General features: G+C 52.0%; 11 protein-coding genes across 11 annotated transcripts in view; 5 read left to right on the plus strand and 6 right to left on the minus strand.

Moving 5' to 3' along the window:
* Positions 1 to 39: 39 nt before the first annotated feature.
* Positions 40 to 2,885, minus strand: HMPREF1120_01629 (glycerophosphoryl diester phosphodiesterase). The gene is made up of 5 exons (XM_009155649.1): positions 2,633 to 2,885; positions 1,693 to 2,548; positions 1,290 to 1,606; positions 1,055 to 1,242; positions 40 to 1,001 (listed from the first exon to the last, which is right to left on the minus strand). The coding sequence occupies exons 2-5, from the start codon at positions 1,701 to 1,703 to the stop codon at positions 234 to 236; spliced, it is 1,284 nt and encodes a 427-aa protein (XP_009153897.1). The 5' UTR covers positions 1,704 to 2,548; positions 2,633 to 2,885; the 3' UTR covers positions 40 to 233.
* A 181-nt stretch (positions 2,886 to 3,066) lies between these two features.
* HMPREF1120_01630 (uncharacterized protein) lies at positions 3,067 to 4,653 on the minus strand. The gene has a single exon (XM_009155650.1). The coding sequence runs from the start codon at positions 3,910 to 3,912 to the stop codon at positions 3,595 to 3,597; it is 318 nt and encodes a 105-aa protein (XP_009153898.1). The 5' UTR covers positions 3,913 to 4,653; the 3' UTR covers positions 3,067 to 3,594.
* A 945-nt stretch (positions 4,654 to 5,598) lies between these two features.
* On the plus strand, positions 5,599 to 7,422 carry HMPREF1120_01631 (uncharacterized protein; the record flags this gene model as incomplete). The annotated part of the gene is made up of 1 exon (XM_009155651.1): positions 5,599 to 7,422. The coding sequence occupies one exon, from the start codon at positions 5,599 to 5,601 to the stop codon at positions 7,420 to 7,422; it is 1,824 nt and encodes a 607-aa protein (XP_009153899.1).
* Positions 7,423 to 8,369: 947 nt separating this feature from the next.
* HMPREF1120_01632 (uncharacterized protein) lies at positions 8,370 to 9,818 on the plus strand (the record flags this gene model as incomplete). Its single annotated transcript, XM_009155652.1, has 1 exon — positions 8,370 to 9,818. The coding sequence occupies one exon, from the start codon at positions 8,370 to 8,372 to the stop codon at positions 9,816 to 9,818; it is 1,449 nt and encodes a 482-aa protein (XP_009153900.1).
* Positions 9,819 to 10,355: 537 nt separating this feature from the next.
* HMPREF1120_01633 (uncharacterized protein) lies at positions 10,356 to 10,780 on the minus strand (the record flags this gene model as incomplete). Its single annotated transcript, XM_009155653.1, has 2 exons — positions 10,356 to 10,677; positions 10,740 to 10,780. 2 exons carry the CDS (start codon positions 10,778 to 10,780, stop codon positions 10,356 to 10,358), a joined length of 363 nt encoding a protein of 120 aa, XP_009153901.1.
* An 838-nt stretch (positions 10,781 to 11,618) lies between these two features.
* HMPREF1120_01634 (cell division cycle 14) lies at positions 11,619 to 13,698 on the plus strand (the record flags this gene model as incomplete). The annotated part of the gene is made up of 3 exons (XM_009155654.1): positions 11,619 to 11,676; positions 11,736 to 12,276; positions 12,324 to 13,698. 3 exons carry the CDS (start codon positions 11,619 to 11,621, stop codon positions 13,696 to 13,698), a joined length of 1,974 nt encoding a protein of 657 aa, XP_009153902.1.
* An 899-nt stretch (positions 13,699 to 14,597) lies between these two features.
* On the minus strand, positions 14,598 to 19,076 carry HMPREF1120_01635 (uncharacterized protein). Its single transcript, XM_009155655.1, has one exon. It carries the CDS (start codon positions 18,140 to 18,142, stop codon positions 15,473 to 15,475), a length of 2,670 nt encoding a protein of 889 aa, XP_009153903.1. The 5' UTR covers positions 18,143 to 19,076; the 3' UTR covers positions 14,598 to 15,472.
* A 1,796-nt stretch (positions 19,077 to 20,872) lies between these two features.
* Positions 20,873 to 21,943, plus strand: HMPREF1120_01636 (uncharacterized protein; the record flags this gene model as incomplete). The annotated part of the gene is made up of 1 exon (XM_009155656.1): positions 20,873 to 21,943. One exon carries the CDS (start codon positions 20,873 to 20,875, stop codon positions 21,941 to 21,943), a length of 1,071 nt encoding a protein of 356 aa, XP_009153904.1.
* HMPREF1120_01637 (50S ribosomal protein L22e) lies at positions 21,566 to 22,790 on the minus strand. Its single transcript, XM_009155657.1, has 4 exons — positions 22,648 to 22,790; positions 22,456 to 22,503; positions 22,191 to 22,387; positions 21,566 to 22,131 (listed from the first exon to the last, which is right to left on the minus strand). Exons 1-4 carry the CDS (start codon positions 22,669 to 22,671, stop codon positions 22,005 to 22,007), a joined length of 396 nt encoding a protein of 131 aa, XP_009153905.1. The 5' UTR covers positions 22,672 to 22,790; the 3' UTR covers positions 21,566 to 22,004.
* Positions 22,791 to 24,219: 1,429 nt separating this feature from the next.
* On the plus strand, positions 24,220 to 24,577 carry HMPREF1120_01638 (uncharacterized protein; the record flags this gene model as incomplete). The annotated part of the gene is made up of 2 exons (XM_009155658.1): positions 24,220 to 24,368; positions 24,427 to 24,577. 2 exons carry the CDS (start codon positions 24,220 to 24,222, stop codon positions 24,575 to 24,577), a joined length of 300 nt encoding a protein of 99 aa, XP_009153906.1.
* A 402-nt stretch (positions 24,578 to 24,979) lies between these two features.
* Positions 24,980 to 25,537, minus strand: part of HMPREF1120_01639 (uncharacterized protein) — a 1,810-nt gene continuing 1,252 nt past the window's right edge. Inside the window, exon 4 of the mRNA XM_009155659.1 lies at positions 24,980 to 25,483. Within this exon, the coding sequence (XP_009153907.1) occupies positions 25,286 to 25,483 (198 nt within the window). The 3' untranslated portion in view covers positions 24,980 to 25,285. The remainder of the gene's footprint in view (positions 25,484 to 25,537) is intronic.

Raw genomic sequence — 25,537 nt, forward strand, 5'->3', positions numbered from 1 at the left:
ACAACTTGAAAGTCAATGATTGTTGACACGATCAGAAAGTCCAGGTTTGCGAATGTACAGGTCGAAGAGCTACTCCTCGCACCGAGGGTAAAAGACATGTGATTCTATCAAAACACCGGACGCCTCGAGGCTACATCTAAAAGTCAATGTCTGTCTCGCATTGACCTGAAGCCATCGTGGTCTCTGTCATTCAGTTCTTCGTGATCTGCCATTCGTCTCATCATCGCTAAATGTCATGATTGACTGAGCTTTGCAGTCGCCTTCGCCCTCAATTCATTCTTCTTTATGACCTGCTCAACTGTCTCTGGGAATCTGCGTTTGAAAGGTAGTGAGAAGACGATGATCAATATCCACAGCCAGAGCGTGTAAAGCAATTGCCTCCACGTCGGTTTGGCTCTGGGCTCCTGCTCATTCCAGTCGTCGCATATGCGCTTGAATTGCTTGGGATCGTCAGTGATAACTCCGTCCATCCCTTTCTGAATACTCCATTTCATAAGGTTCGTCTCGTTGACTGTCCAGACATACAGCGGTCGGCCTGCTTTGCGAACATCTCGTATAAAGCGTGCACCCACGGGTCCCATGAGGACCTTTTGTAACATATTGAAGGACACATTTGGCACTTTCAGAAATTGCCTAGAGTAGCATGTTGAGAAGCCTATGTTGCTTATAGGATACTTCGGCATGTGTTTCCTGCAGAGAGGTAAGAATTTGGCGGCCCATATTCCAAGCACCACGCGCTCCTCCCAGGCTCTGGCCCCCGGGTCGACAGACTCCAAAGTCGTCGCTATCAAGCGCATCACGTCGTCTGCGTTGTTGTCCATTTTGATATCGAGCAAAATCCAGATGTGCTCCAGACCCGGCTGTGCGACATATTCGAGCAAATCTTTCAAGCGTGGCATGGGTTCATGGGGCGCTTTCAGAGTGCGAAGCGAACTCAAGTACTCCCAGTCGCAATCTATTAGCTTTTCTTCCCTTCCAAAACATCGCTTGAGGTCTGGATCCTATGCAGACCAATTAGCAAAGTCATGAGAACTGGAACACATCTAGAACGCACATGGGACAGCACAACAACGTGGTCCTTTGAGAGGTGGATGTCGGTCTCGATGGCATGAGTGCCGACCTCGACAGCGCCTTTGAAGGCACTCAGTGTATTTTCAGGATGTTCTGCTTTGTATCCTCGATGGGCGATGGTCTGAGGGAAAATTCTCCATTGACTATCTGCGATAGCCCTGGTCCAGCTTGCTGTTGTGGATTAACAATCGAAACATGCCAAAGTAGGAATAACGTACGCATAGGATTGTCGTCTATTGAGTCCGCTTGCTGGATGTTAGTGCCATAGGTCGCTTTCCGTCCTGCTCCAGAACTGGCATCTTTCCTGAACAGTGGCTCTGTGCCCTCGAAATTTAGGTGCTGTTGATGCATTTTGAGCAAGAGACCGTGAAGGAGGAGTGGTTGCCTCCAGTTGTTTCGCGTTGGCGCTATGACCCGTAATGGCGTGGAGAAGGGTGATAGCAAGCGCTGGCAAGTGACAACTGGAACAAAGAGACAATGGCAAGTCGTATGGGGCCATGCATACAGCAATGATAACGATTGATGACACAGACTCCTGCGAGTGGATGAAGGTATTTAGTCTATTATTTGTTCTAGTTGTAAGGTGTGGATAGGGGGTGCATTAAAAGAGACAATGCGCACCATTGAGGCATATCCGACTCGGGTGTCGTGGCCTTCGCAAATCATGGGCGGATGAGCGTGGCGCCAGCTACGGCAAGAGTCATAGCCACGCAATCTGCGGTATACGCTGTACAGTGTGCTATACCGGCACAATCATACAGGCAGGTATTGTCCCGCATGGAGAAGGGCACTCGGATGGTCTGCAGCTGAAGAATTGCACCTGGGAAGACTTGAAGCTCTGTTGTTGGTCGAGTTATTCGACCGCCTTTTCGGCAATTCGCCAGCCCGGTCGAATAGTGTTTGACACGCTTCCAAGCGGCCGGGATGTCTCTGAGGGTTTGCTTGCTACTCCTGCATCCGGGCAAACGTCCCTAGCTACTTTAGAAGGGACATCACTTCTGAGGCACCTTCTGTTTCGGCCATGTTTCGGGCACATGTTGTGTTCCGCCAGTCCAAAAACTCGAGACTGTTCAAGTGCTCTTCAAGCTTGTCACAGCTGTGTATCTACCTTATGCATGTATGTTGAAGTCCACTACTGACGGTACTAGTACGGAACCACAACCTCACTCACTTCAAGCCATTTCCTACTGCAATCGGAGATTAGGCTCTAAAGGCCGGTTGGATGAATGACTCGTAGATCAATTGAGAAGACATGGATGACATACACACGCACATAACGGTCCCACGTGTCTACCCCAAGATCAATCAAGCTGGTGATGATGGCTGTAGAGGCTGTAGATCTGAGCACTCGACAGCTGCATATCTGATCTTATGAAGTGTGGCATGGACCTTCTAGTCTCAAGGTGTGAGCAAGTGGCGGGTGTGTTTAGACATGTGGACCTCATCGCCGCCCTCAGGGAGCAGTTTCTGACCTATACTGAGAATAAGATGCCCATCAGCTCAACGTAATGATAAGTAGTACGAGATTACAGAGCATGGCTAAAATTTCCGGCATACTTACCTAGCCTGCACCTGTGGTTATCTACCTAGGTAGTTTAGCATTTCAAGTTTGACGAGGGCTGTCGATCCACGTTGGGACACGGTGTACGTTGCACACCGTTGGAGAGACATATCAGGTGCCGCAACAATGACGGGTTAAAGTGGCGCAGGAACTCTAGGACAGAGTTCATAGCCACAAAAGTCCTCAGCTGTGGCTGTGCGTATGACGAAGCACAAGGCTTAACTCGGGTTGCGACAAGGCGAGTGGTTTCCCGGTTACTAATAATGGTCGCCAGTTGAAGGCGGGTACTAAACTGTTGCAAATAATATGGCCGGTGGCAGGCCAAAACAGGGCAGCTCGACGTCATGTGGCCTGCCAACAACAGTTGTTCTGGGGCGTTTGCTTCATTGGAAACCCACGGCACTAGTACAGCTATAGACTAGATCATACTAAGTGGTATTAGGAGCTAGAAGATTCACCCTACCTAAGTACGACGATTGCCTTGGACTGCAGGCCAGTGCCAGTGCCCTGTCCGAGTCCGAGTGCCAGAGGCATCCCGCCCACCCCAGCCACGGAACTCATCTTCCAGGTGCCTTAAAGCCTCCTTCCATCTGCACTGTTGCGCAAGCTCTCTCTTCTCTCTTTTACCAGTCCTGATCCAAGTTGCTCCATCACACGCACGCTTTCAGCACATTACTCAAACAACTCATACTTAGAAGCTCTCCTATCGACTTCTTCTCACCCCAGCCAAAATGCCTTTCACAGCATCGTAAGTCGTGATTCCGTCTCTTCCGCATCCCAAAACACTGCTGACTCACCTGCGATCAGCGACATTTGCAAGATCATTCTTGCTATCATTCTGCCTCCGCTGGGTGTCTTCCTCGAGCGAGGATGTAATGCTGATTTCTTCATCAACATCCTGCTCACCATCCTCGGTTACATTCCCGGCATCATCCATGCTCTGTACGTTCTGGCGCACCCGTCTACTCGTTGCGATAAGAGCTAACTTGGAGGGCAACAGCTACATTATCCTGAAGTATTGAGCGGGGACCATCAACCGGCCATCTCAATAACCTCCACGATACCCCGTTTTTCCGGCTAGGAACGTCACAACCTTGGCCTTTTCCTCGTGATATCCCACCACGCTTTTGATTGTTCACCCACGATACGTCGTGTACACCCATGCTCTCAACACGACTTAACACCCAGATCAGCTGAGACCGTCGACTGAGACGGCTGGAGGAGTCGAAGAGATCAAGGCCAAGTCTTCCGTCCAGCATGACCTGGCATTGAGGTGGCATGTTTGGGGTGATAATATAGAATGAAGGACTCTTTTGCTCCACGGAAGGCGACCTTTCCGTCCCCGCAAGTACGCAATGGCACCAATTGTGTTACAGGCTGGATGGTGGCCACCATAATCAGCATAATGAGACACTCTTAATGCAGCTTCTTCTCGCATGAAAATTTGTTCCCTGTCTTCATGATTCCCAGAGTTTCCAATCCCATTGCGATGGATCACATCAAAACATGGTGAAACTGCATCCCAGCATCGGGATCTGGTCTTCCGGAACCCCTAGATTCGCCTAGTATTCGTTCAGAGCCGTGTTCCCAGGCACCCGTTAAGGCATCCTGGATTGTTTGCGTCATATCAAAGCTGATGCTAGCGACAAACCCCGTACAAACTAAGGCAGTGTTTGTGATCTAGACGGTTAGAGGGTACAACCAGGAAGCGTTGATAGTATGACACCCGGCAGTAAGTAGCGAGCTTCGGGGAATAATGACGCTATGCAGGCTTCCCGTGTTCGCGTCTCATCCCTAGCAGGTATGGTAGGGGGAGCGCACACCACAGGCCACTGTCAACAGGAAATGTTCTGTCCTGACTCGGGTGCACATCACCAAATCCTAGACCTTGAACCGCTCCCTTGAACCGCCGGTCATAACCGAGTTACTCAGGCTTTATGAGTGGTCTGCCTTTGACACATTGCAGTGATTTGAGGCAAGCCGCCGGGGAAAGCCCGCATGATGATGAGCGCGGTTCAAGTTGTTGTAGCGTGGTGCAAGTGGGATTCTCCCTGCAGGCCATGGTCTGACGTCTGACGTCGAATGTGCTCCGGATCCAATCACGTGAAGCGCCCGCTTGGCCCTAAACGCCCCCAAGATGCGCCCTGGAACTTCTGTAACCGCCGCAGTGGGCGCGATCTCTCTACCACTGCTTCACATTCGAGCGCGTTCACGATGATGCCCAGGGAGTTTCAGACTATACGTCCTATAGCACGGCAACTCTCTAGCCGCCATCGTCATCTCCCGCGTAATGCGATGCGCTGCTCAAAGAGAAAATTTCTCTGTGACTCTCCCTTGTTGAGCGTGTCAGGTAGGGTTCAACTCTTCAACTCCCGGTCCTCAGCCTCGAGGTCCCGGGTCGTGTTTTCGCGCTGTACGTTACTTGCAGATAACCCCCCTTGACTCCATTGATCTCAGTTCAGTAGTTTTTGGAAAAATCATTACTGTTCACAGAAATACTTCCGCAAACGGCCATGCTGGTGGCGGCCATGTACCATCGATCATGACAAAGACGGCTTGTACGAAATGCATCATCCAGCATGGATCTACCGAGTCCGGCGGCTACTTTCGACCATGGCAGTCTGTTGCAAAAGAGGTCAAATGCGACAAATATCTGTCTACCGCAGTCCCTCCTGTCGAGCATACCTCAATGTGCCATCACCTGCATTCAGAGCTTTGCCTTTACCAATTACCCTGGAAGTACGTGCGCCGATACTTCTGACCTCGACTTCCTATGCAAGGAAGACAACATCTCTGGTCTTACGATTGGAGAGGGATCTCTGCAGTGTGTTGTGTCCTTTTGTACAGGACAGGAGCGAGTTGACACAAGAGCGTACAATGTCTGCGATGGTATAGCAGATGCGCAACCAAAAACCGCCGGGACCATAACAGTGACAATAATCGGACCTACGACCACCTCTTCCACCATGAATAACATACCGCCCTCGATTGGTTTCCCCACATCCACGGAGGATGTCAGCACCCTTGTCATGGCGACTGACACTCCTCCGTCCGCTACTTCTTTTGCACCCATAACTTCGACTTCGCTTCCTACTCCAGCTTCTACAACCCCAACCTCTTCAGAAAGCAGTACGATCAATGGCCCCGAGGGAACGGCTGGTGCGGTTGGCTTGAGAGATCATTCCACCAACCAAAGGGGCCTCAGCACACCTCAAGTGGTTGGTGTCGCGGTTGCAGGGGCTGCAACTGTTCTTATCGTACTGCTCATGCTCATGCTCGCCTTCTGTATACGCAAGAGACGTCGCGAACGACGCCGCAGTCAGAGACGCTCGCGCATTGCTGAGCCTACTCCGCCTCCAAATTACCAGACTCCGCCAAAAAGCAGTCCTCCAGCTTTTGGGAATGTGAATTCTTCACTCACCGTCCCAAGTCCTCAGAGTCGTTTTTACGCTGCTTCTCCTCCATTGGAGGAGAAACGACGAAGCTTCTGGCGAAGGAGTATACGGCCCGAGGAGATAGGCATTGCCGTGTCCCCCAAAGTCCCCATGGAAAGCTCACCTGCTAGCTTTACATCTCAGCACAGTAGCTCACGGCTCTTAGCTTCAGCACCCGCCAGAGCTCTATGGCCAGCGCCTCTCGATGTCGAGGCGAGTCGGGAACGAAGGAGGCTTTCTCAGAGGCCAACGAGCGATGCTACTGTCTTTGACAACGAGCCACAAACCAGACTCGCTGACTCAGAACCAATATATGTAGATAAACAGCCATTTATTCTGGAAAAGCCTCCTCCAGCCAAGCGACGGCAACAGGTACCTCCAGCTCCCTTGAAACTACCTGTGGTACCTCAATATCCGCCTAGGCAGGCATCGAAAGCAGCGCGGATTCCGCTGACTCCAACTTACGATGATGGAAACATTAGCGTTAATACCCTCCCGCAAAGCTACCGTTCGCCACCGACCCATACCACTAGGACCAGGGACCTGCCGCAGACAGCAACCCAAATCCCCTCCCAGGTGCCAGAACACGAATTGCCCCTTTCCTCGATTTATGGTAAACGAAACGTCTTACGGAAGGAACCTCCTGTTCAAGGTCCTGTTCGGCTAGCTCATGACCGACCTAGACAGATTGCAGTCCAAGCAGCTGTGCAGCGTGAGAGAGAAGATTCTGTCGCCTCCATATATACCGAAATTGAAGAAGATACGCCTCCGGAAGAAACTGACAAGCAGTTGGGTCTGCATGCAATACCCAAGACACCGTCCGGCATCATGAAGAATGGCCGTGGCATGTTTCCAGGAGAAGAAAGTCCTATCAAAGATCTGCGATATCCCCAAATCCCTCGATCTGCAGCATTTTCCCGCCACGCAGAACCTGCTTCACAGCCCCGGCCAAGCCCGATCCAGAACTCCAACCAAAGCGGTCGACATATCAGAGATCAGCTTGTCCGGGCAGGAGCTAGTTTCATGCAGACAGATACTACTTCTTCTGACGGGTACATGTCCGATGAGACCATTGAATGGCCACAGCCTCCATTGTCCGAGACCGGTTCAAGGACAGGCACAGGTGGATACCAAAATACTTCCACCTCGGCTATGGCCAGACTCAAAAACAACCCGAACAGCGGGAACAGGGGAATGGCTTCCCCGATAAAGAGCCTATCATCCCTGAATGAGGCTCTGAGCTTGCAGTCGAGAGGAGTAAAGGTCCTTGACATGCCAAACTCCCCTCCCTCTAAAGTGCGATTGACACCCAGCAAGTCAAGCAAAGGAGACCTCTATCTTACGGTGGAGATCTAGTGAGGAAAGTCAAAAGAATCACAGCAGCCTCTGGCCACATTACGATTATCGATGTTTGTATTTTTATTTGAAGAGAACAGTTGTATCATGCGAAGATGTATCTATGTACACTATGCTAAACGAAAGACCCCCAAGATTTCTAGAAATTCATCGGAGAATGGAACAGGATTGTGACGATGAGTCTTGACGAGATGGAAATCAAATACTACACTCCTTTTGGTCCTTACAAATGATGTGGTATCTAACTGCGGTGACTGATATTGCCTTGTCCTCCACTTCTCAAAGACTAATCGCTCGAAAAGGGGAAGAAATGATTGATAGTGCAGGCACCGGTCTGACACGGCTAATTTCCTGAATACTGGGCGTGGTTGGGCCCGTCCAATGCCGCCAGACCCGCATTAATATATCCGTCAGACGGAGGTGCCTAAGCCCGACATACTAGTACGTCCTTACGATGAGCTGGCTGTTGTTCTATTTCCGCCAATTCAGTCGTCAGCGTTAAGGGTAGCTACACAGTTGCGGCGTGCTTATTTACGCCTTGTGTGTCTGGTTGTTGTTCATTTCAGCGTTCCAAGCATGCACAACAATGTTATTGTCGCCGTGAGCAAAAGTTTCAACCGAACCATAGGAGTCAAGGCACCCGGGTCGAGGCTCCGTTTTCGAGTGTACCAGGGCCGAAGCTTTACAACAACAAGTTGCCTTTTACGCCATGATCCTCAAAATGAGTTGGCAGGAAAAGGCCCTGGAGCATGTCGTTCAGCGACGAGACCGGATCAGTCCCAGTACCCCACCGGCCTGATGTGGCTTGCTAAAGGACACCCCCCTGCTGTGGTGAGTACACTTTGCATCCCTAGGTATACAAGCAGGTCTTGATATTAGAGATCAATCATGGAACTATGGGCTGACAAGAAGTGTCCTTCGATTAGGATTCTGCGTCCGCGCTGTCTATGATCAAGGAGCATCAATCCCAAGATGCTGCGCGAGACGAGACTGTTGTCTTGTTGGCGACGCCTCAACTGGCCCATTTTCTGGACCTTGACGGTTTCCTCAGATCTGCCATGGAAGCAATCTACGGAAGTCTGCGGACCAAGACCGCGAGTGGTAACTTGAAAAAGGTCAGATCCGTCACTGCAGTCGTTGATGCTCTGCCTGAGCCTTTTTCTACGGCGGACAAGGCAACGAACCCTGGTCCGGTACTGTCTGAGGGCCTCGCTCTCTTACTGAGCTCGGCGGCCCACAGTGACAAGTCAACGTATCGTGCCACAGATGATGAAGTTAACCCCGTCACATTGTCGTTCTCATCCAGCGAGGCCCACGGCGGTGGTGCACCCGGGCAACTGACAGGACTTGTTCGGCATATTAGCCTTCCAGTTGCCAACACCATTTTTGTCAATGGCACACGTGCAACCTTGTTGGAAGACAGCTGGGACATCATGACCCGTGATTCAGAATCAGCAGTCGTTGCCCACCGTGACCGGCGGCCTCTGCAGAACTTTAGGATCGACATGGGCTGTGGCGCGGATGAGTTCCTCAATGGTTCTATCCCACTTCGATCTTTGACGAGACCGCGCAAAGTGGTGAGATCAATGGGGAACGTGCTCGCCCAGATAGAGGTCGATGGCAAACCTGTTCCGGCTTCGCGTGAGCTGGAGGAAGCCGTGACCAGGTACACTAAGACGCTGCCTACACACGCAACACGCGGGCCGGTCCAGGTCTTTGCGCTCGTCCGACCTCCGCGGACAGCATCTATCCACGACGAGGGACAGGAGGACTCGACAACGCTCGACTACGAGCACAAGCAGGCCAGCAGCAGAATCTTGTCCGGATTATGGCAAGACGCGAAACTGTTCAAAGTTACCGGCGGTGGCGGCGGATGGGGCAAGAGGCAAGGCCTGCTTTCCCTTGACACCGCTGTTGATTTTGCGGCGAATGAGGCCACCGTGGGCTTTCCTGATTTCGATACAGCGGAGGACCTCTCGCATGAGGTAGGCTCACACGGCATGATTCCTCAGGGCGGCACCGTCGAGTTCTTGCTCAGTTCGGACGATGAAGCCCCATCATCCTTGTCAGCGAGCTCCGGCACTCAAGGCCAAAGCGCCGTTCAACAGATGGATGACGCAGCCACGTCCTTCATCGTGGGGACGGCGGCTAACCCGGACATGCAAGACTACTGGGAGGATGTCACAAGCAGCACCGACTCCGGTGTCTCCTTCTATCCTAATCATTTTGGAGTGATTTCCTATGGGGGCGCTGCTCTGGGCTCAGATGAGCTCCTTGGATCAAACGAGACCGTCGACTCTCCTCGAGAGCGTTCCCGCAACAGCTCCCGAACTCGCTTGGACGTGCCCAACTCTTTTTTCATCCTTCAAGCAGGCCAAATTCTGGCTAAGAAGTGAATGCCATAACGCCCTATATGCACTCTATACAGACCTGATTGCCACGAGCAATGCCCTCAGCCCCCTTGTACATGGAGCAACTGGACGGCAACCATCCACGTTTAATCGTGAAATGCGTCAGCTTCTGCACTGATCTCGGGAGCACTCCCACCCGGTTGAGTAGGTATCACCGGTGCCAGAAGTGCCAGACCGATGGTCGGGATGGAGCAGCGTGTGTGGCCAGCTGGGTACAGCGAGGTGCCCTCTGATCGGACAATGCTGTTTCGAGGCAACCGGACGCCCTCATTTGACAATTGTTGCCCGAAAGACTCAACCCAAGCAGCGTCGCAGTCATCCATATAGAGGCGGCATTGGGCCCAGGGCTGTAAGCAGGCCGAGACCCCTGCTACAGCTTCTCTGACGAGAGCATGCGGCACAACGTCCAGCATTGCCGGCGCGGGGGTCCCTCGTCTCGGTCCGGCTCAAATCGAGAACGTCTCTCTTCTCATGCTTAAACCACCCTCGTATGACAAGAATGGAAGTACTAGAACCGTCAAATCATGTCTGTGGCTCCAGTACGTCTACATCTAGCTCTTCCATGACTTGCAGGACAACTCCTAGAGATTCCATGAAGCCATTAACAGCCACTCGGAGCATTCGGTTGGTCGTGGCGCTGTATTCGGTGCGAAGAATCGTGTTCTTCTCATCCTTCAATCCTGCGTCGCCGTCCTGGTCATTTGCTTTCCCTGCACGGGACTCTGAGTCTGAGGATATCAAGGAAAATTTTCGGCGCACAAGGGGAGATATTTCAGCATCGACCTGAAGGGCGCGCAAGGCGGAAGATGCGAGGCGGTGGTTCAGGAGGGGAACATCGATTACACTAGGGGCACAAAAGTCAGTGCGTGCCCTTGCTTGAGCTGGAATGTGGGAAGGTTGACGCACAGAGAACAGGGAAATTGTGATCGCGCATGGGCAGTGGCCATGGCAAAGTCAATCCCCTTAGGACGGCAGCCAGTCGAGCTAAGTTGAGATAGCGGTCGCTAAGGACAAAAAGATGGTATACAAGCCTTGCGCCTGCTCGAATGTTGCATCAAAGAAGTGAGGGCAGTGAGATTGAGTGTGTAGTTGTTGTAGTGAATGAGATTGTAGCACCGATGATGGTTACGAGGGTCTACACAGTATGACGAGGCTGGCTATTTTACTGTTTGCTGCTGTTGTATGGAGCCAACCATGAATTGTGGTGCCCGGGGCCAGAGCCAGAGCCCGAGTAGCACAAACCCTGAAGCTGAAATGACGCTGACTGCCACTGCCACTGCCACTGGGCAGCTGAGGCCTAAGAAGCCCCCAGGGCGGTTGCTGGGAAACGGCTCGTTAGGCGGCACTAGGACGCTATTGGCACCAAATAACACGGTTCCGCCCTCAAGTTGCGCCTCCAGTCGCCCACAAAACCCAAAGCAACCCAAACTTGAACCGCATTTACATTCACACTTGTTGACTGTTTGTTCCCTCTTCCCGATCGACCTCGACACTCTTACTGCTAGCCACCGCTTCATTCTTCATGCTTGCACTGCGTTTCCATTAGCCATATCACTCCTCTGCTGCTGTGCGCTGCGATATGCTGCAGTTCTAGTCCAGTACCGACAGTCCTGTCGCCACAGCTATTATTGTTGTTGACCGTCACTCCCCGCCGTCATTCGCCGTGCAAGCTCCCTCGATCAAGCAACCACCCACCCTGTACACTGTCCACAATCGACCATTCGCAACAAGAGTGCGCTGGGTTTTTGTTCGCAGTTTACAGCAGGCGGTCCGATCTGAACGGCAATGGGACCTCCAATGGCCCATCCTGCCGGCTATGGCCAGGTCATCGAATACATTCAGGGTATGAAACAAAACATTGCCCCTTCCGCACCAACAGCGCAACTAACAATCGCCTGGTAGATCGCCTGTACCTAGCATCATACGCTCATCCACCGGACGAGAACACTCCCTTTCCCTATCCCGCGCAAGCAAGAAGATCCCCCCATAAGAAGTCGTCGAGAGCGGAAACTGGCCCGACCCCTGCGATCCTCCGACCACCACCGGTCTACTTCACCATTGACGATACCCTTCTCTACAATGCTTTCCATGCCGACTTTGGCCCGCTACATATTGGGCATCTGTATAGATTCGCAGTACAGTTTCACGAAATCCTAGGCGATCCAGCCAACAATGACAAAGCTGTGGTGTTCTGGAGCAGAGCGGACTCGAGAAGTCGGGCGAATGCTGCGTGCCTGGTCGCATGCTACATGGTCTTGATCCAAGCCTGGCCACCTCATCTTGCCCTTGCCCCCATTGCGCAGGCCGACCCTCCCTACATGCCTTTTAGAGACGCAGGATACAGTCAAGCAGATTTCATCCTCAACATCCAAGACGTCGTGTATGGTGTCTGGAAGGCGAAAGAGGAAAATCTATGCCAGCTCAAAGAATTCAATCTGGAAGAGTATGTTTCTGAGCACACACGCTTCGACCCCTACTGACCTTTCCTAGATACGAACGTTTTGAGAGAGTTGATATGGGAGACTTCAACTGGATTTCACCGCAATTCGTCGCTTTCGCATCACCTCAATCCGAACCTACCACCCCGATCCCCGTTACATCTCCTGCCTATTCCAGTCTCCCATCCTGCATCCCCGAAATCCAGGGTGCAAGAATATCGCAACCATTCAAGAATGTCCTCACCCATTTTGTCCAGAAAGATGTGGGTCTGGTTGTTCGTCTCAACTCGGAGCTTTACTGCCCAACATACTTCACCGCTCTCGGTATCCAGCACATTGACATGATATTCGAGGACGGAACCTGCCCGGCGCTTCCCATTGTTCGCAAATTCATCAAACTGGCCCATGGTATGATTGCCAAGAGCAAGAGCATCGCAGTCCACTGCAAAGCTGGTCTTGGAAGGACTGGGTGTCTGATCGGAGCTTATCTCATTTACCGACACGGCTTCACTGCCAACGAAGTCATTGCATTCATGCGGTTCATGCGGCCGGGCATGGTGGTCGGTCCCCAACAACATTGGCTACATTTGAATCAAGGACAATTCAGAGAATGGTACTGGGAAGACCAATGGAGGGCGAAGATGGTAATCAACAAACCATCCACTCCTCACGCCATGTTAACCAAGACTCCTGCTCGCGTGACCAGTGGTGCGCAGACCGCCACACCCAATCGATCCAGTGTACAAAGATCCGCCTTGGGTGAAATCGACGGCAATGATGTTACGAACGCGGAAATGTGTCAGGATGAAAACCTTCCAGCACCGACTCCAGGCCAACCGAGAAAATACGCTCGCATGGATCCAAGAAGCCACCCCTATGCGCGATCCACATCCGCGGCAATGCGCGCCAATAGCAACAAGGCTGATGGAGAAATGGCAGCCGAGACACATCGCCAGAGCGTGAATGGAGCAGAAAGTGAAGAGGAGCTGATCCTGCAGAAAGCAGCGTCCCGACGTAGCCAGAGCAAGAGCCCGAGCAGCAAGGGCAAGTCTCGAAGCGTTTCATACACCACCACTACGACCACCATGACCAAGACTTTCGACGTCAGTGACACCATGGACATCTACGAGGATGAGCCAGACATCAATTTCCCATTGGAAGACACCAATGCCATCTGGGACGAGCTTGCGCAGGAGCAAGAAAACCTGAAGCTCAGCACCATGAGTGAAAAGAACCATTCAAATGGAGTGGGTCGTCCTAAAACCACTCCTAGATCGGCAAGCGGTATGGGCGCCATGAGTGTCGCAAAGACCCGATCTCTTCGAGAATCCCCCCGTCGCAGCGGAGGCGAGGACAAGACAAAGATTCGAAAGACCAGTGGTCGAGTCGGAAGTGCAAGCCATGCACCTGTCGGCGTCAAGCGATGATGATACTGTACTCAAAGGCCTGTGGTGTCTTTATCATTATTGGTACGGCATACACACGCGACCGGTTTGGTTGGGCATTTTCCATAAAGGATCATCTACCGTCGGATGCAAAAATTGATGATCTCTGTCCGAGTGTACTTTGAATGTCCTCGGGCTCTATCGTTTTGTCTTCTGATCATGAGCAAACGGGTACGGATGACATGACAATGACATGACGGCCGCATAAGGAGATCCGGCAATGGTGCCTTGATGGCGTGGCGCATGGGGAGTCAGTCGACAAGTTCAAGTATTTGGCGCAGGGAAAATCGCATAGGGGTGTTGTCACATCCTTTCTGGCTTTGTTGCTTTTCGAGGCGGTCAAAGGCCTGTTCTGGTCTGTACAGGTACTGTACATGCACGCACATTGCATGCATGCGGCTGGCTAGCAGGGGAGTCAGTCATGACTGTTTACGGCTACGGCTACGGCTGTGTTGTGTTAATCTGGGACCCGGTGAACTTGCGCTTTGCTCGTAAGAGGTTTACATACTTTACTTTAGCTTACCTACCACGGAATGAGGTATTGCTACAATCATCCCTTTCATTTTCCTCTTTGACAGTTCCTGTAGGAGGAACTTGAAGTCGTTGCTCATGAAAACCCTTGATTTCGACCTTGACCTCGAAACCGGAAGCAATACATTTACTCGTGTAGAGAAAGAAGGCCAGAGGGCTCCAACCAACCCACAATCACCAGGATACTGTACACGCAGCATCTCCACTCCTGCTACCTGATGATACTGCCATAGATGGGGTTTGACAAAAGGACAAGTAAGGCATGAAGCGCTTGATCTACAAGTCTGGTCCAGACAGTTAAGACTGTTATTGCTGCAAGTCACGACATAACGGACTGAGACTCTGCCGACCTCTGGTAGAAATGCTGATTGAAAGGGCCTAGGGAGCCAATAGCTATTTCTTCGACAAAAGACCATTGGGTGGTTGTCTTGGCCTAGATTGATCATTCCAACAAACGTGAATACTTCATAGTCGCTGGTCACAATTGGAGCCTCGAAATACTGGAGACAAAACAATAGCGCTCGAAACGGATCGAACGTTATAAGAGTACAAGTTGTCAAATAAGCAAGTGCAAGCTAAAAAAACAGCCCTGGTGTCCAGCTAGAATCTGGATCTGTGATTTGAAGCTGACCATTGCAGCCCGAATCCTGCTTCAGTCTTCATAAAATGTCTCGTTTGCCCTATTCCACACAAAAACACATCTCAACATCAGCAACCCATTCCAGCCATCCATCATTCAGACTATGGAGGTACTCTTGATCCTTGTATGGACATCCTAATGGTAATGCTTCTCATATCCTCAGCTTAATGCGCCCCAGCCTGATGCGTTCTGTCTGTCGCCCAAAATTGTTTCCTCTGTCTTTCACAATTTAAACCTGCTGTCCTGCCAGCCGAATTGTTTCAATGGTGTTGAGTGGAGCTCAAACGGCCCAGTGTGGGGAAAAGGCCCAAATAGAAGAGCTGTAGCTCGTAACCCGTGTACTCGAAATAAGAAAAGAAAAGCTGTTAATAACGATCGAATATGGTGAGAAGGGTGGTCGAATCTTGGAAAGCCCATTGAGGCTCCAATCCACTTTTCGTGATTTTCGTAAAATTTGTCCATCAAAAAGCCATGTGGGAAGGTTGATTGGTCAATGCTAGGGTCTCGCCCATGCTCCAAACGCCGAAGCAGTGTTCATAAAGCCGTTAATTGTGTTGTGACTTTTGTCAGTCAGATTTGCCTGCATTACATGTCTGTTCGCTCTTTGGAGCGCCAGAAATGCATCAGTCTGCTGATCCTATTTGTTTTCTTTCTCCCCTTCTCGTCAGTGACGGCGGTATCAGGGACGGTCTCAAACTTCAGTTTGCTACCATGAGACGATCCAGGAATCAAACGGTTCAGGCTTGCGAGACTTGTTCGTTTCCAGGCTTGTTGGTCATTGGACTTGGAAGTTGACGGAACAATCATGGAAGCAGAACGTTGTTCAACCGAAGATCTCGTCCCTGCACTGCTCGAAAATCTGGGAAGAGCGCCGCTCGAAATGCTGTCACTGAGGGAGGGAAGATCGTCGTTAGAAGCCCGAAGCGCAAAGTCTGGACTGGGTTCACCAGGCAGCCGCATTGGGCGGGGGAAAGTATCGAAAGAGATGTGGTCGGCATCTGGTGAAGATATCATGGAAGCCGAAGTCGTGCGTCCATCAGTGGAAGAGGCATAATGTGATTGTGGTGCCGGATACGCAAAAGACATCGAAGACGGCATTGGGCGCTTCTCATTCTCCAGATCTGGAAAGATGGGCGGCGCCTCAATGGTTGAGTTCGAAGACCGCGCGTCGACGCGGGCAATGTCTTCTTCCGACCCGACAATGAGCACACCGTCACCTGCTTCCTGGTGCAAAGAAAGACCCAGTCCATCAGCAGGAGTAGGATCTTGCGGCGCAGAAACCGGCAGAGAATCAGGGCTGCTAGGTTTGCTTTCCTGTGCAATCTCCTCGGTTGAGCTGTCCGAGTTACTCGGGCCAGGATGTTTCCCAGCGAGAAAATTGTCTTCCTCTTCTTCGTCAAACACGTCCTCAGTGAGCGAAGCATTGCTACCCAGGCGGTGCATGCTAAAAGTGCTACGGTTGACGGCGGGCATTGTTGGCGCTGACTCCGTCCTCCTATGGACTGTTCCAAATGCGTCTGGACTGCCTCTCCGCTCACTGCTATGCAGTTTCGCAATTCGTGGTGATCGACCGAATCTGACGTTGCCGTCGGATCCAAAATCATCCTCGTCTCCAAAAGTACCCAGGGCGGCGTCAAGATCTAGAACAGGACCTGTGACTTGTTCCTCCGGCTGTTTCGGTGTGACGGCCGGTAGCAGAGGGCGGACTCGAGTCGAGACGGGAGAAGGATCGCGAATAACAACAGTGTTGTCGGCATCAAAGATATCACTGAGCCGATCACTAAGTTGTCTTTTCAACTCAGGTGGACTTGGAGAGCCTTGCTCTTTTGGCTTGGCGGAGCGCTTATCCGACTTTCTGGAGAAGATACCCGAAGTCCACGTGTGATACTTGCGCTTCTTTGACGCAGGAACCGGTTCTTCGGAAGTCTTGGGTCGATCAGGCGCATGCGAGACCGACTTGAGAGTCGGGGGCTGGGTACACTCGGGCGATGTGAAGACATCAAGGGGATCGCCAACTTCAGCCCTTGGAGTAGTGGATGGTGAACCATTGTTGGAATGACTGAACCAAAAGTACTTCTTTTTGCTCGGAGGGCTGCCCGTGCTCAACGCTCCAGGTGAGCCGGAAGCGGACAGCGGGCGTTTCGGAAGGTTAATCATGGATTCAGCAGGCACGCCTGCCAGCTGGGTTGAAAGTGCATCTGCCGTTTGAGGCCGCTCCGGCGAGATATCCATGTCAGCCGAGGGACTCACAGCTATGATCGGACGTGGTGTCGGACTAGCGATGGAGTTGATGCTTCCAGAGAGAGAATGACCTCCGCGGATAGTAGACGTGCTCCCTTCGGTCTCGGATGAGATCAAAGACAGTGGTCTTGGTATCACATCGACATAATCAGAAAACCCGACTCGAGGACGAAATCCTGGGGCACTACCCCTTCGTCGAGGAGACGAGGGTGGGGTTCTGACAATGTTTGACATTGACTGGCGCATGTGTGGGCTGGGACGAGCGTACGCAAAAGGCTGTGCGCTTTCTGCTGGGGTTGTTGGGGTTGAGCCTGCTCGTGCCTTGGCCAGAGCATTCATCTTGATCAGCTCTGACGTGTCAATATCGGAGATGGAAACAGCCTGTGACCGACGATGGACATGTCCTCTAGGTGCCCCATTTGCTGGGGGAGGAAGTCGGTATTCGGGTTTCTCAGGGCTGGTGCTGACTATTTGAGGGCCATCGTCGCCTGCGCCCACAAACTCACTTCCATACCGGCGATGACCTGTTCGAACAGGCTGCGTGGTATCGGCAAATGAGGATTTGGTTGGACTGGGAGACGCTTGTGCAGGCGTCGCTTGTGATCCGAAGGTGAATGCAGGCAAGGGAGCTGCTCGTGCCGACCGAATAGCGCGCTGTTGATTCAAAGCCATCTCTTGAAGTACTGGGTGAGTTGGACTTTCATCCCGTTCTGGCGGCAGATCGGCACCCGGGTTGAATTTGAAGTCAGGCAGAGGAGCCCTCATAGAGCGACGACGGGTTTCGACAGCCATGCCAGCGGCGCCCTGATTTGATGTGCCCACTCCTCGTACTCGCAGAGTATCTTCGCTCGCAGAAGAGGCCAAAGTAGTCGTCGGCAGATTGTGTGCAGCATTTGGGTCTCGAGAGGGTCGTCTTCGGTGAGCATGAGATCGGGGAGATCGAGGAGGCGTGCCGGCGAGTGAGTCGAACGGTGAATGCGCAGGAAGCGTTGGAGGAAGCGAGATCGAAGTCATACTTGCATGAAAGGGCCGCCGGTGAAGAGGATTATTGATGTGCTGGCCAGCAGGCAGGCGCAGTGAAGTGTGTTAGAGGTGATCCGGCACCTGGATGATATTTGTAGCCGGCTCACGCAAAGAGACGAATGCCACCATCACAAAGTCCAGACAGATGTTGCGCCGCAATAGGACTGTCTCGACAGTAAGAAATGACCTGTACAAGGTGTCGTCGGCCCACCAAAGTTGTTCTGTCAAGGCTACTCGCGATAGTTGATCGTATCTGTGCAGACGATGTCTTCACAAACAATGGGTGTCGCGGGTGGTTCGGATTGCTTAGAAAGGGAGAGATTTGAGGTTCTTGAAGGAGTGGACGGCAACCTGGAAGAAAGACCAAAGACGGATCTTTCTTCAACCAGGAGCCAGCGGCTTGGGTGAGCTCAGCCTTGTGTAGAGACAAGGAGGGAGGCGGGAGAGTGAGAGAAGGACTGAGGTGGATGTGGATAGAGAATCAAGGTTCGAGTTCAGGAACTGGAGTGCAGGGTGCAGTTTGGCAGTGGCAGCAGCAGCAGCAGCGAGTGCCAGTGCAGGTCAGCAACGGAGAATTGAGCCTTGGTCGGAGCCTGCGCTGCGCCAGGCCAGGGCTCGCACTGGCAGGTCAACCGGGAAACTGAGGCCACTACGGCTCAAGCGAGAAGCTGCGGCAGGTCAGGTGTGCACTTTAAGCAGTCCTCTAGTGGATAAGTGGCCGAACCCAGCGCCCCGATCTGACTTAGGCGGGATCTCTAGGCGTGGCTTTAACTGTTTAGCAACATGCAGCTTACGCTTGGAGGCACCTAAGGGAGGGGAATGCCCACCGCCTGCCCACCGCTTGCCCAATGCTGTGTGGACAGTTGTGGTGTCGACAAGTGTTTCTATTCCACATACGCGTCCCCTGTACACATCCACACTGACACCCCGAGGAGACGCGCCGCACTGTTGTTCTTTGACTTTGCCTTTAGGCGTCCGACCGAAAATACCATTCTTCTTGTTCACTTCTCGATGACGCGTGGAATCGGCAGCAAGAACTCTCTCTGGCATTTCTGGTTCTTTTCCAGATGAACATGCGCTCGTAGAGTGGAGAGGTCTTTACTTTCCACTGGGATGGTACGAACACCACCGCTCAGCTGAACCCTGAAACTCACGCACGATGCAGCATCTCCTCCGTGCGGTCTGATTGACACTGTCAAACCGATAGCCCAACCTCAAGTGTTGCCTTCTGATGTGCTGGCAGGCCACACTTGGGCCAGCTAGGAAAGGAGAAGCAACATCCTGGTCTGCCAAACGAGCTCAATCTCGTAAAGATTGGTTCCCTTGATTCCCGCTTTTCCACGATTCGGCCCACGCTGATTCCTGCAGTGCCGCCTACGCGTCAGTCGTCGCCCTTCGTACAACAGAGCCACCTTCACGTTCAATTCGTGCTATGTATCTTTGACCACGGAATTCTGCCACAAGGCCAAGTTGGCAGACTCGTGGTAAAGCAGATCGCGGCTGATCAGCGTGCAAAAATACAACATGCAGCCCCTTGTGTAGCCCGGTGGCGCCGCCTAAGACTTGGCCTGCGCTTATGCAGGAACTTGCAGCAGCTTCAAGTTCAGCAATCCCAGTGGCGGCTGCATAAAACGAGGCGTTCAGTCCAGATGCTTTATCGCTGTCCGCTGACTTTCGGTGCATGCTTCCAGGATCACGGCTTTGCACGGATGGTGCCGTCGAATCGGCTGAGGCGGTTGCTACTCCTGAATTCGTGCGCATTATTGCGCAAGCATTCCATGTTCTACGAAGGAGATCGCCATATCCCCGTGTGGATTGGGTTTGAGTCAAGAATTCCATTTCGTCGTCCACCTCAGCTGGGTAGGAGTTGGACGAACTGCAGGCCGCTGAATCTCGGTTATGCTGGATCAACGATAGCAGGTTTGTCGGCCAATCTTGGCTCTCGCCAGGTTGCCCCGTCCTGCCCTGGTGTGGATGGACTTCTGTAGTAGTACCCACGCCACTCACTACTTCTCAATTGACAAGCTGCGCGTAAACTAATTGTGCGCTGCATGACTGACCGCTGATCCGACTTTCTTTTGCGAACGAGTAACATTTTATTCATCCCCTTCGCTCCAAGGCACGCAGCACTGCAGACGACTGTGTGGAATGCGGAATCGTTCGTATCCTTTCTTGGAAGGAGAGTTGCGTTCTTGTCTGCAGCCCACCGACTAGCGCATGCATCTGTCTCCCTAGCTACAGAAGCGAACGCGAGGGCATGCACTGTAACCCGCACTCGAAAATTCTCCTGCATGTGTAACCCATTATTCGGTCGATAAGAATTGACTTGCACGTTCTTTGGCTTCAAGAACTCTCGAGGATTGGACGACGCTGCTACAATCCCACTGCCCCAGGTGCAAACCCACACATTCAATAGGATCAGACTTCCGCTTTGGGTGACACTGGCTTGACAGAGCATTCAGCGGTCTGGGGAAGATTGTTGTTCGCCTGAGCAGCGTCAGGGACGGCGACATCAGCATCCCAACGGAATTCTCTTGCCCTTGCATATCTGCTCAGCTACGCGCAGGGCTACACAAACCAGCTGGTCTCGGATTATATGCCGATGGGCGTACGCTCTGTGTACCCATCTCGAGTCCTGTAGCACGACTCATCAGACCAGGCTGAAGCTGACGGCACTCTCCGAGCGGAGGGACTGTCTCATGATCACACAAGACCCATGCAATGGCGCCTGGGAGAAAACCAAAGGTTACAAGTAAGCCCACTACCAATTATTCATCTCGGAAAAGCAACAACAGCGTACAGAAAAATCCCGAAACCGTGGCTGTTCCGATAGAGCTCCAACAAACGGTCCTTGATGTGTTCAGACGGGCTTTTGCATCCGATGAACAGCAGGACGTCAAGGCTGCCATACAGGAGGTCAAAGGCCACCTGTACCAACGAGATTTTGCCGCTGCCTTTGCTAAACAAGAATATCTCGAAGCATATGCTTTCAGGTGGAGTTCGAGCCGTGCTCTTGGATACAGCGATATTTTCCTTCACGGCAACTTGCAGGAGGTATGGCAGGGCGGGGCCGCATGTAATGCCACCAGTATTGAACCATCTCTGACGAGCGCTACTACAGTCGCTTGCATTGGAGGTGGTGGAGGCGCGGAGGTGGCTGCATGTGCGGTTGCGGCAAGGACATATTCGCTCTCGAAAGTGGATGTTCACGCAATTGATATTGCGGACTGGTCGAGTTGTCTTACAAAGCTAAGAGACACCCTATCGACGCCACCAGCATTGTCAACCTATGCCAGTGAACGCGCGAAGGCGGCCAACAAACCGTTGGTCGAGCGTGATCAACTAAAGGTTACGTTTTCGCAGCGCGACATACTTGCAATGGAAAGGGCGGAATTGCGTGCCACACTTGATGCAGTCCGGCTCTGCACCATCATGTTCACGTTAAACGAACTCTTTACCAGCTCGATTTCGCGGACGACTGCATTGCTGCTGGCGCTAACTGATATCATGCAGCCGGGCTCATGGCTCCTCGTGGTAGACAGCCCCGGCAGTTACTCGGAGGTCAAATTGGGTCAAGGACAGGATGCAAAGACGAAACAATATCCAATGAAATGGCTACTCGATCATACCCTTCTGGAGGTGGCAGGGTTAGGCGAGAACAGTAAGTGGGAAAAGCACGTGTCGGACGATTCGAGATGGTTTAGATTGAGCTCATCGTTGAAGTACCCCATCGAACTGGAGAACATGAGGTACCAGATCCATCTGTATCAACGGATAGAAGGGGTATCATAGTTGCAACAAAGAACTCTTCCCCTGATAATCCCTGAAAGTTGTCGAATGCTAGTATCGACATCTATTCCTCATCATCGTCACCCTCGTCGTTGACCACGTTGAAGAATCTCAATTCGTAGACACCCTTGCTGGTCGACACGACACGGAGCCAGTCACGGAGCTGTTGCTTCTTGAGGAACTTCTTTGTCCTGTTTGCAGAGTATTAGCCTCCAACTTTCCTCGGCTTTTGAGGTGTAGCGTAACGTACAAGTACTTCAAGTAGCGTCCGGAGAAGGGAATGTGTGTGACGACCTCGATCTTTCCACCGCCGACTTGCGAGATGGCGACGTTATCGCCCAGGTTGCCGGTTCGGCCTTCGACCTTGATACGGTCGTGCAGGAACTTCTCGAAGGCGGCCAAGTCGAAGATCTTGTCGCTGACAGGCTGGCTGCAGTTGATGGTGTACTATGCGGAAAAACCAGATCAGTATCGGCGCGCAAAACCGAATGAGAGGGAGGTTCTTAGAAACATACCTTCTTGGTGACCTTGGCCTTGGTCTGCTTGCCTTTTTGGCCGCGAGCCTACATGAACAACAAAAAGAAAACCTTAGCCTACTGTTCTCAAACGGCCCTCGACTTCGCATGCAGTGGCCGCCCGCCGCACACATGCGGAGTTGCTGGACAAGGGCGCGAACAGCAAAGCGGTTCGGTTGGTATCGGTCTTACCTGAGCGGGAGCGACTGGTGCCATTGTAAAGATTGAGATTGTCCGGTCGCAAAGAGATCAATATCCTGCGCCTTGTGGTCGGAGAGGGTGTGGTGTGCTTGATTGAAAGTGGTGGTCGACTGGGCTATCAAATTGTCTTTGCTGGCCGCAGTTTGTGTGCAAAAATTGTCGGCAGACTTTCCTCAAAGATAAAGCTGCCAAGAAGTACGGTCACGTGAGCGCAGATCAAATCGCTCCAATCAGATGCCCTGCTTAACGTCACTTGTCCAAATATCCGTTCACTCTGCACCAAACAACCAACTTCATGTCCCATATTATTGTCGCTCGCTGCTGGCCTTCGGAGGAGACAGTAAACAAAGGATTCTGAGAACTCTTTGCTGCAAACCAAGAAACATGGCAGAAGTTCATTCTCGATCTGCCATGGCCATATTGGTTTTCTGAAGTTGTCTGCCTCTTACAGGTGGTTGTTCGAAAACATGGCGAACATTGCACTGCTGGGCCATGTCCTATTCGACTTGTAGCCAGTGCAGTACTAAGAGGTGAATTGACATTCTCTATTTGCACTCCGCTATGCTTGGGCGCTATGGGTCAAAAGAGAGCCACCATCCAGTGCTGGAACCTGCTCCTTCGTTTTTTTGGTTTTCCAAGCGATTCTTTTTCTGTTTTGCCATGTCGTGTCGCTACATAAAGCCAAACCATGCCTGATGAAGAGAGTATCCTCCTTCTACAGAATGAGCCGGCCAGTGGAAAATGCCTGGCCATCGGTGTGAGGCAATCTGAACGATGCTATGTTTTCGCATGGTTTTACTGTACTTTGACATGAACTCGGCTGATATAACCCGATTCTTTCCTCAATGCTACTCGAGATGGTCATCGCGGCAAGGTGGCATTGTAAGTATCACACCCAAGGGGAAGCATTATGGGCACTTTGTTTGTTCATGTCCCACGCGCCTGGCCTGGCTACGGTCTACCGCGAGCTTGACCTTCGCAGAGGTCCTATCCCGGAAATGAATTTCGGAATCACAGGCCGAATCTCTTCATCAATCCTGCCCGGGTAGGTACTACCTAGGTACCTACACGATACCTGATGTAGTATTAGTACCAGGTAATGTTCAAATGAGCTGGAAGGTCCAATGGGCGGAAACCTTGGCGGTCACGTGGCCGGCCATACAGTTAACTTCAAGTCCCCGTTGCTCGAGTTCGTCTTGCGAGGCTGCTCGAGGACAGAGTCCAAAATCATCTCAAGGTTCGTGATATTTGAAACCGTGGATTACTATACGATGTCTACCGACGATCCCGTGCTTACTGAGTTCCTCTGGACGCACCTCCGAATAACTCCAGAAAGGCGGCGGGCCGTGTCTGGCTGGGGTTTCGAGATGTACGAGATGGACGAGACGGTTACGAGCCCGCCTCCTAGAATTCCTCCGCCTGCAGTCCCGCTGCCGACGTCTTCTCCCAACTCTCCTGTCGTCCGGCCGCTTCCTGCCGTAGCGAATATGGCCCCTCCGGGCGATTTGGGCATGATTCTTATGATGTTGAGAGTTTAGGGAAGTACTAACCACGTTCGCAGACATGGCCACTACCCCTCTCCCCGTTCCTTTCTGGCATGAGGCGAGGAGCATTACAATCGTGGCGGCGCCAGCAGACCTTCAAGCAGCATTGCCGGCGAAGAACATGACCCAAATGAACAGCCAGGATGCAGTACCTGGTGAAGAATCTGAGTATGGACCATGCTGCAGCAACTATGTACAGGAGGTGCTGTGCTGACTCGAGGTGCAGCTACGAAGCTCTACCTCCAAACTATGGCTTGAGCCACAAGACGAAGAGAGATGAAAAGGAGGAGGAAGAAGACGAGTTGGGCTGGAACGAGAAGATTTCAGAGCAGCATTGTGAAAAAAAGGCAGAGCCAAAATCCTCTCCCGGAAACTAGCACACGGCCGGAGGTGGAGGCCCTGTCTTGCGTAGAAGCCAAACCTGAGCACACCAACGAGCTTGCCAATGAACAGAAAAACTAGAGAAAGGCAAGACAAGCCGGTGGAGAGCTTGGGCATAGCCTCCCACATGGGATGCATACTAACATCAGCATAGGAGCTTGCACTGGATGCCCTTGTTGGGGTTCGCCTCGGTGTCGGGTACTGTCGGGCCTCACTGTCTGCGGTAGCCAGGCTTTGTAACACAGAACTGTGAGGTCGTAACCTCTACTGGATGGGAGTCATATCATGTTTGTAGCAAGTGTAAGCTATTGATGCGGCAAGCATTTGTGGAGGTGAACTATAGTGTAGTTTGGCCTAATCACGACGGTTATTCTAGGGCAGTTTGCGGTATCAAATGCTATGGCCAACAAATTCATAATAATTGGACTGGTACTCCTGATAGTGTCTGCTTAGCAAAGAGAAATAAGCGTTCGGTCCCTCCCTCACACGCAGGTGTAGCTGTTTGCCAGTGAGCATGCTCAATCACCACCCAGAAGTGCTCCTCCATGATGGCCGCCCAATCATTTTTGATACTCAATAGTACTTAGGTACTGAACTGGCTACAAGCCCCAGGGGATATGGCTCAGCAGTGTAATGTGCGCCAAGTTTTCGAGCAACAACCTGTAAACCCACATGTACTGACTTTTTTTCTCCTTGTTCTCCCTTCACAAATCCCCGCCACCCTCCCCACCCCCAATCCCTTCTTTCCAAGGTTTCTTTGTTTGTTTCTTGTTTCTTGGTGTTTTAGACCTTTTGTGGCGTTTTTGTGCATTTGCGAGCGCATAAATACGCTCTAGTTTGGCCTTAACCGAAGACTGGGCAACAATCTCCGGCCGGATTGTAGTTTTTAGTGAGGGTTCCACCTCATTCACCACGGGCAGCAACGCCGTGCTAGTTTGTAAAGAGAGTTTCGCCTC

The sequence above is a fragment of the Exophiala dermatitidis genome (genome assembly GCF_000230625.1).
Source record: "Exophiala dermatitidis NIH/UT8656 unplaced genomic scaffold supercont1.2, whole genome shotgun sequence".
In the NCBI taxonomy this organism is placed as follows: Eukaryota; Fungi; Ascomycota; class Eurotiomycetes; order Chaetothyriales; family Herpotrichiellaceae; genus Exophiala; species Exophiala dermatitidis.

Bases quoted from the DNA above. Each gene is read 5' to 3' on its own strand.
- HMPREF1120_01637 (XM_009155657.1), bottom strand. From the start codon at position 22,671: ATGGCACCAGTCGCTCCCGCTCAG. The intron at 22,504-22,647 runs GTAAGACCGATA...TTGTTCATGTAG, and splicing joins CACCAGTCGCTCCCGCTCAG to GCTCGCGGCCAAAAAGGCAA. The intron at 22,132-22,190 runs GTACGTTACGCT...CTCTGCAAACAG, and splicing joins GGACGCTACTTGAAGTACTT to GACAAAGAAGTTCCTCAAGA.
- HMPREF1120_01629 (XM_009155649.1), bottom strand. The intron at 1,243-1,289 runs GTACGTTATTCC...AATCCACAACAG, and splicing joins AATAGACGACAATCCTATGC to CAAGCTGGACCAGGGCTATC. The intron at 1,002-1,054 runs GTGCGTTCTAGA...TGGTCTGCATAG, and splicing joins ACGTTGTTGTGCTGTCCCAT to GATCCAGACCTCAAGCGATG.
- HMPREF1120_01635 (XM_009155655.1), bottom strand. From the start codon at position 18,142: ATGACTTCGATCTCGCTTCCTCCAACGCTTCCTGCGCATTCACCGTTC.
- HMPREF1120_01630 (XM_009155650.1), bottom strand. From the start codon at position 3,912: ATGCCACCTCAATGCCAGGTCATGCTGGACGGAAGACTTGGCCTTGAT.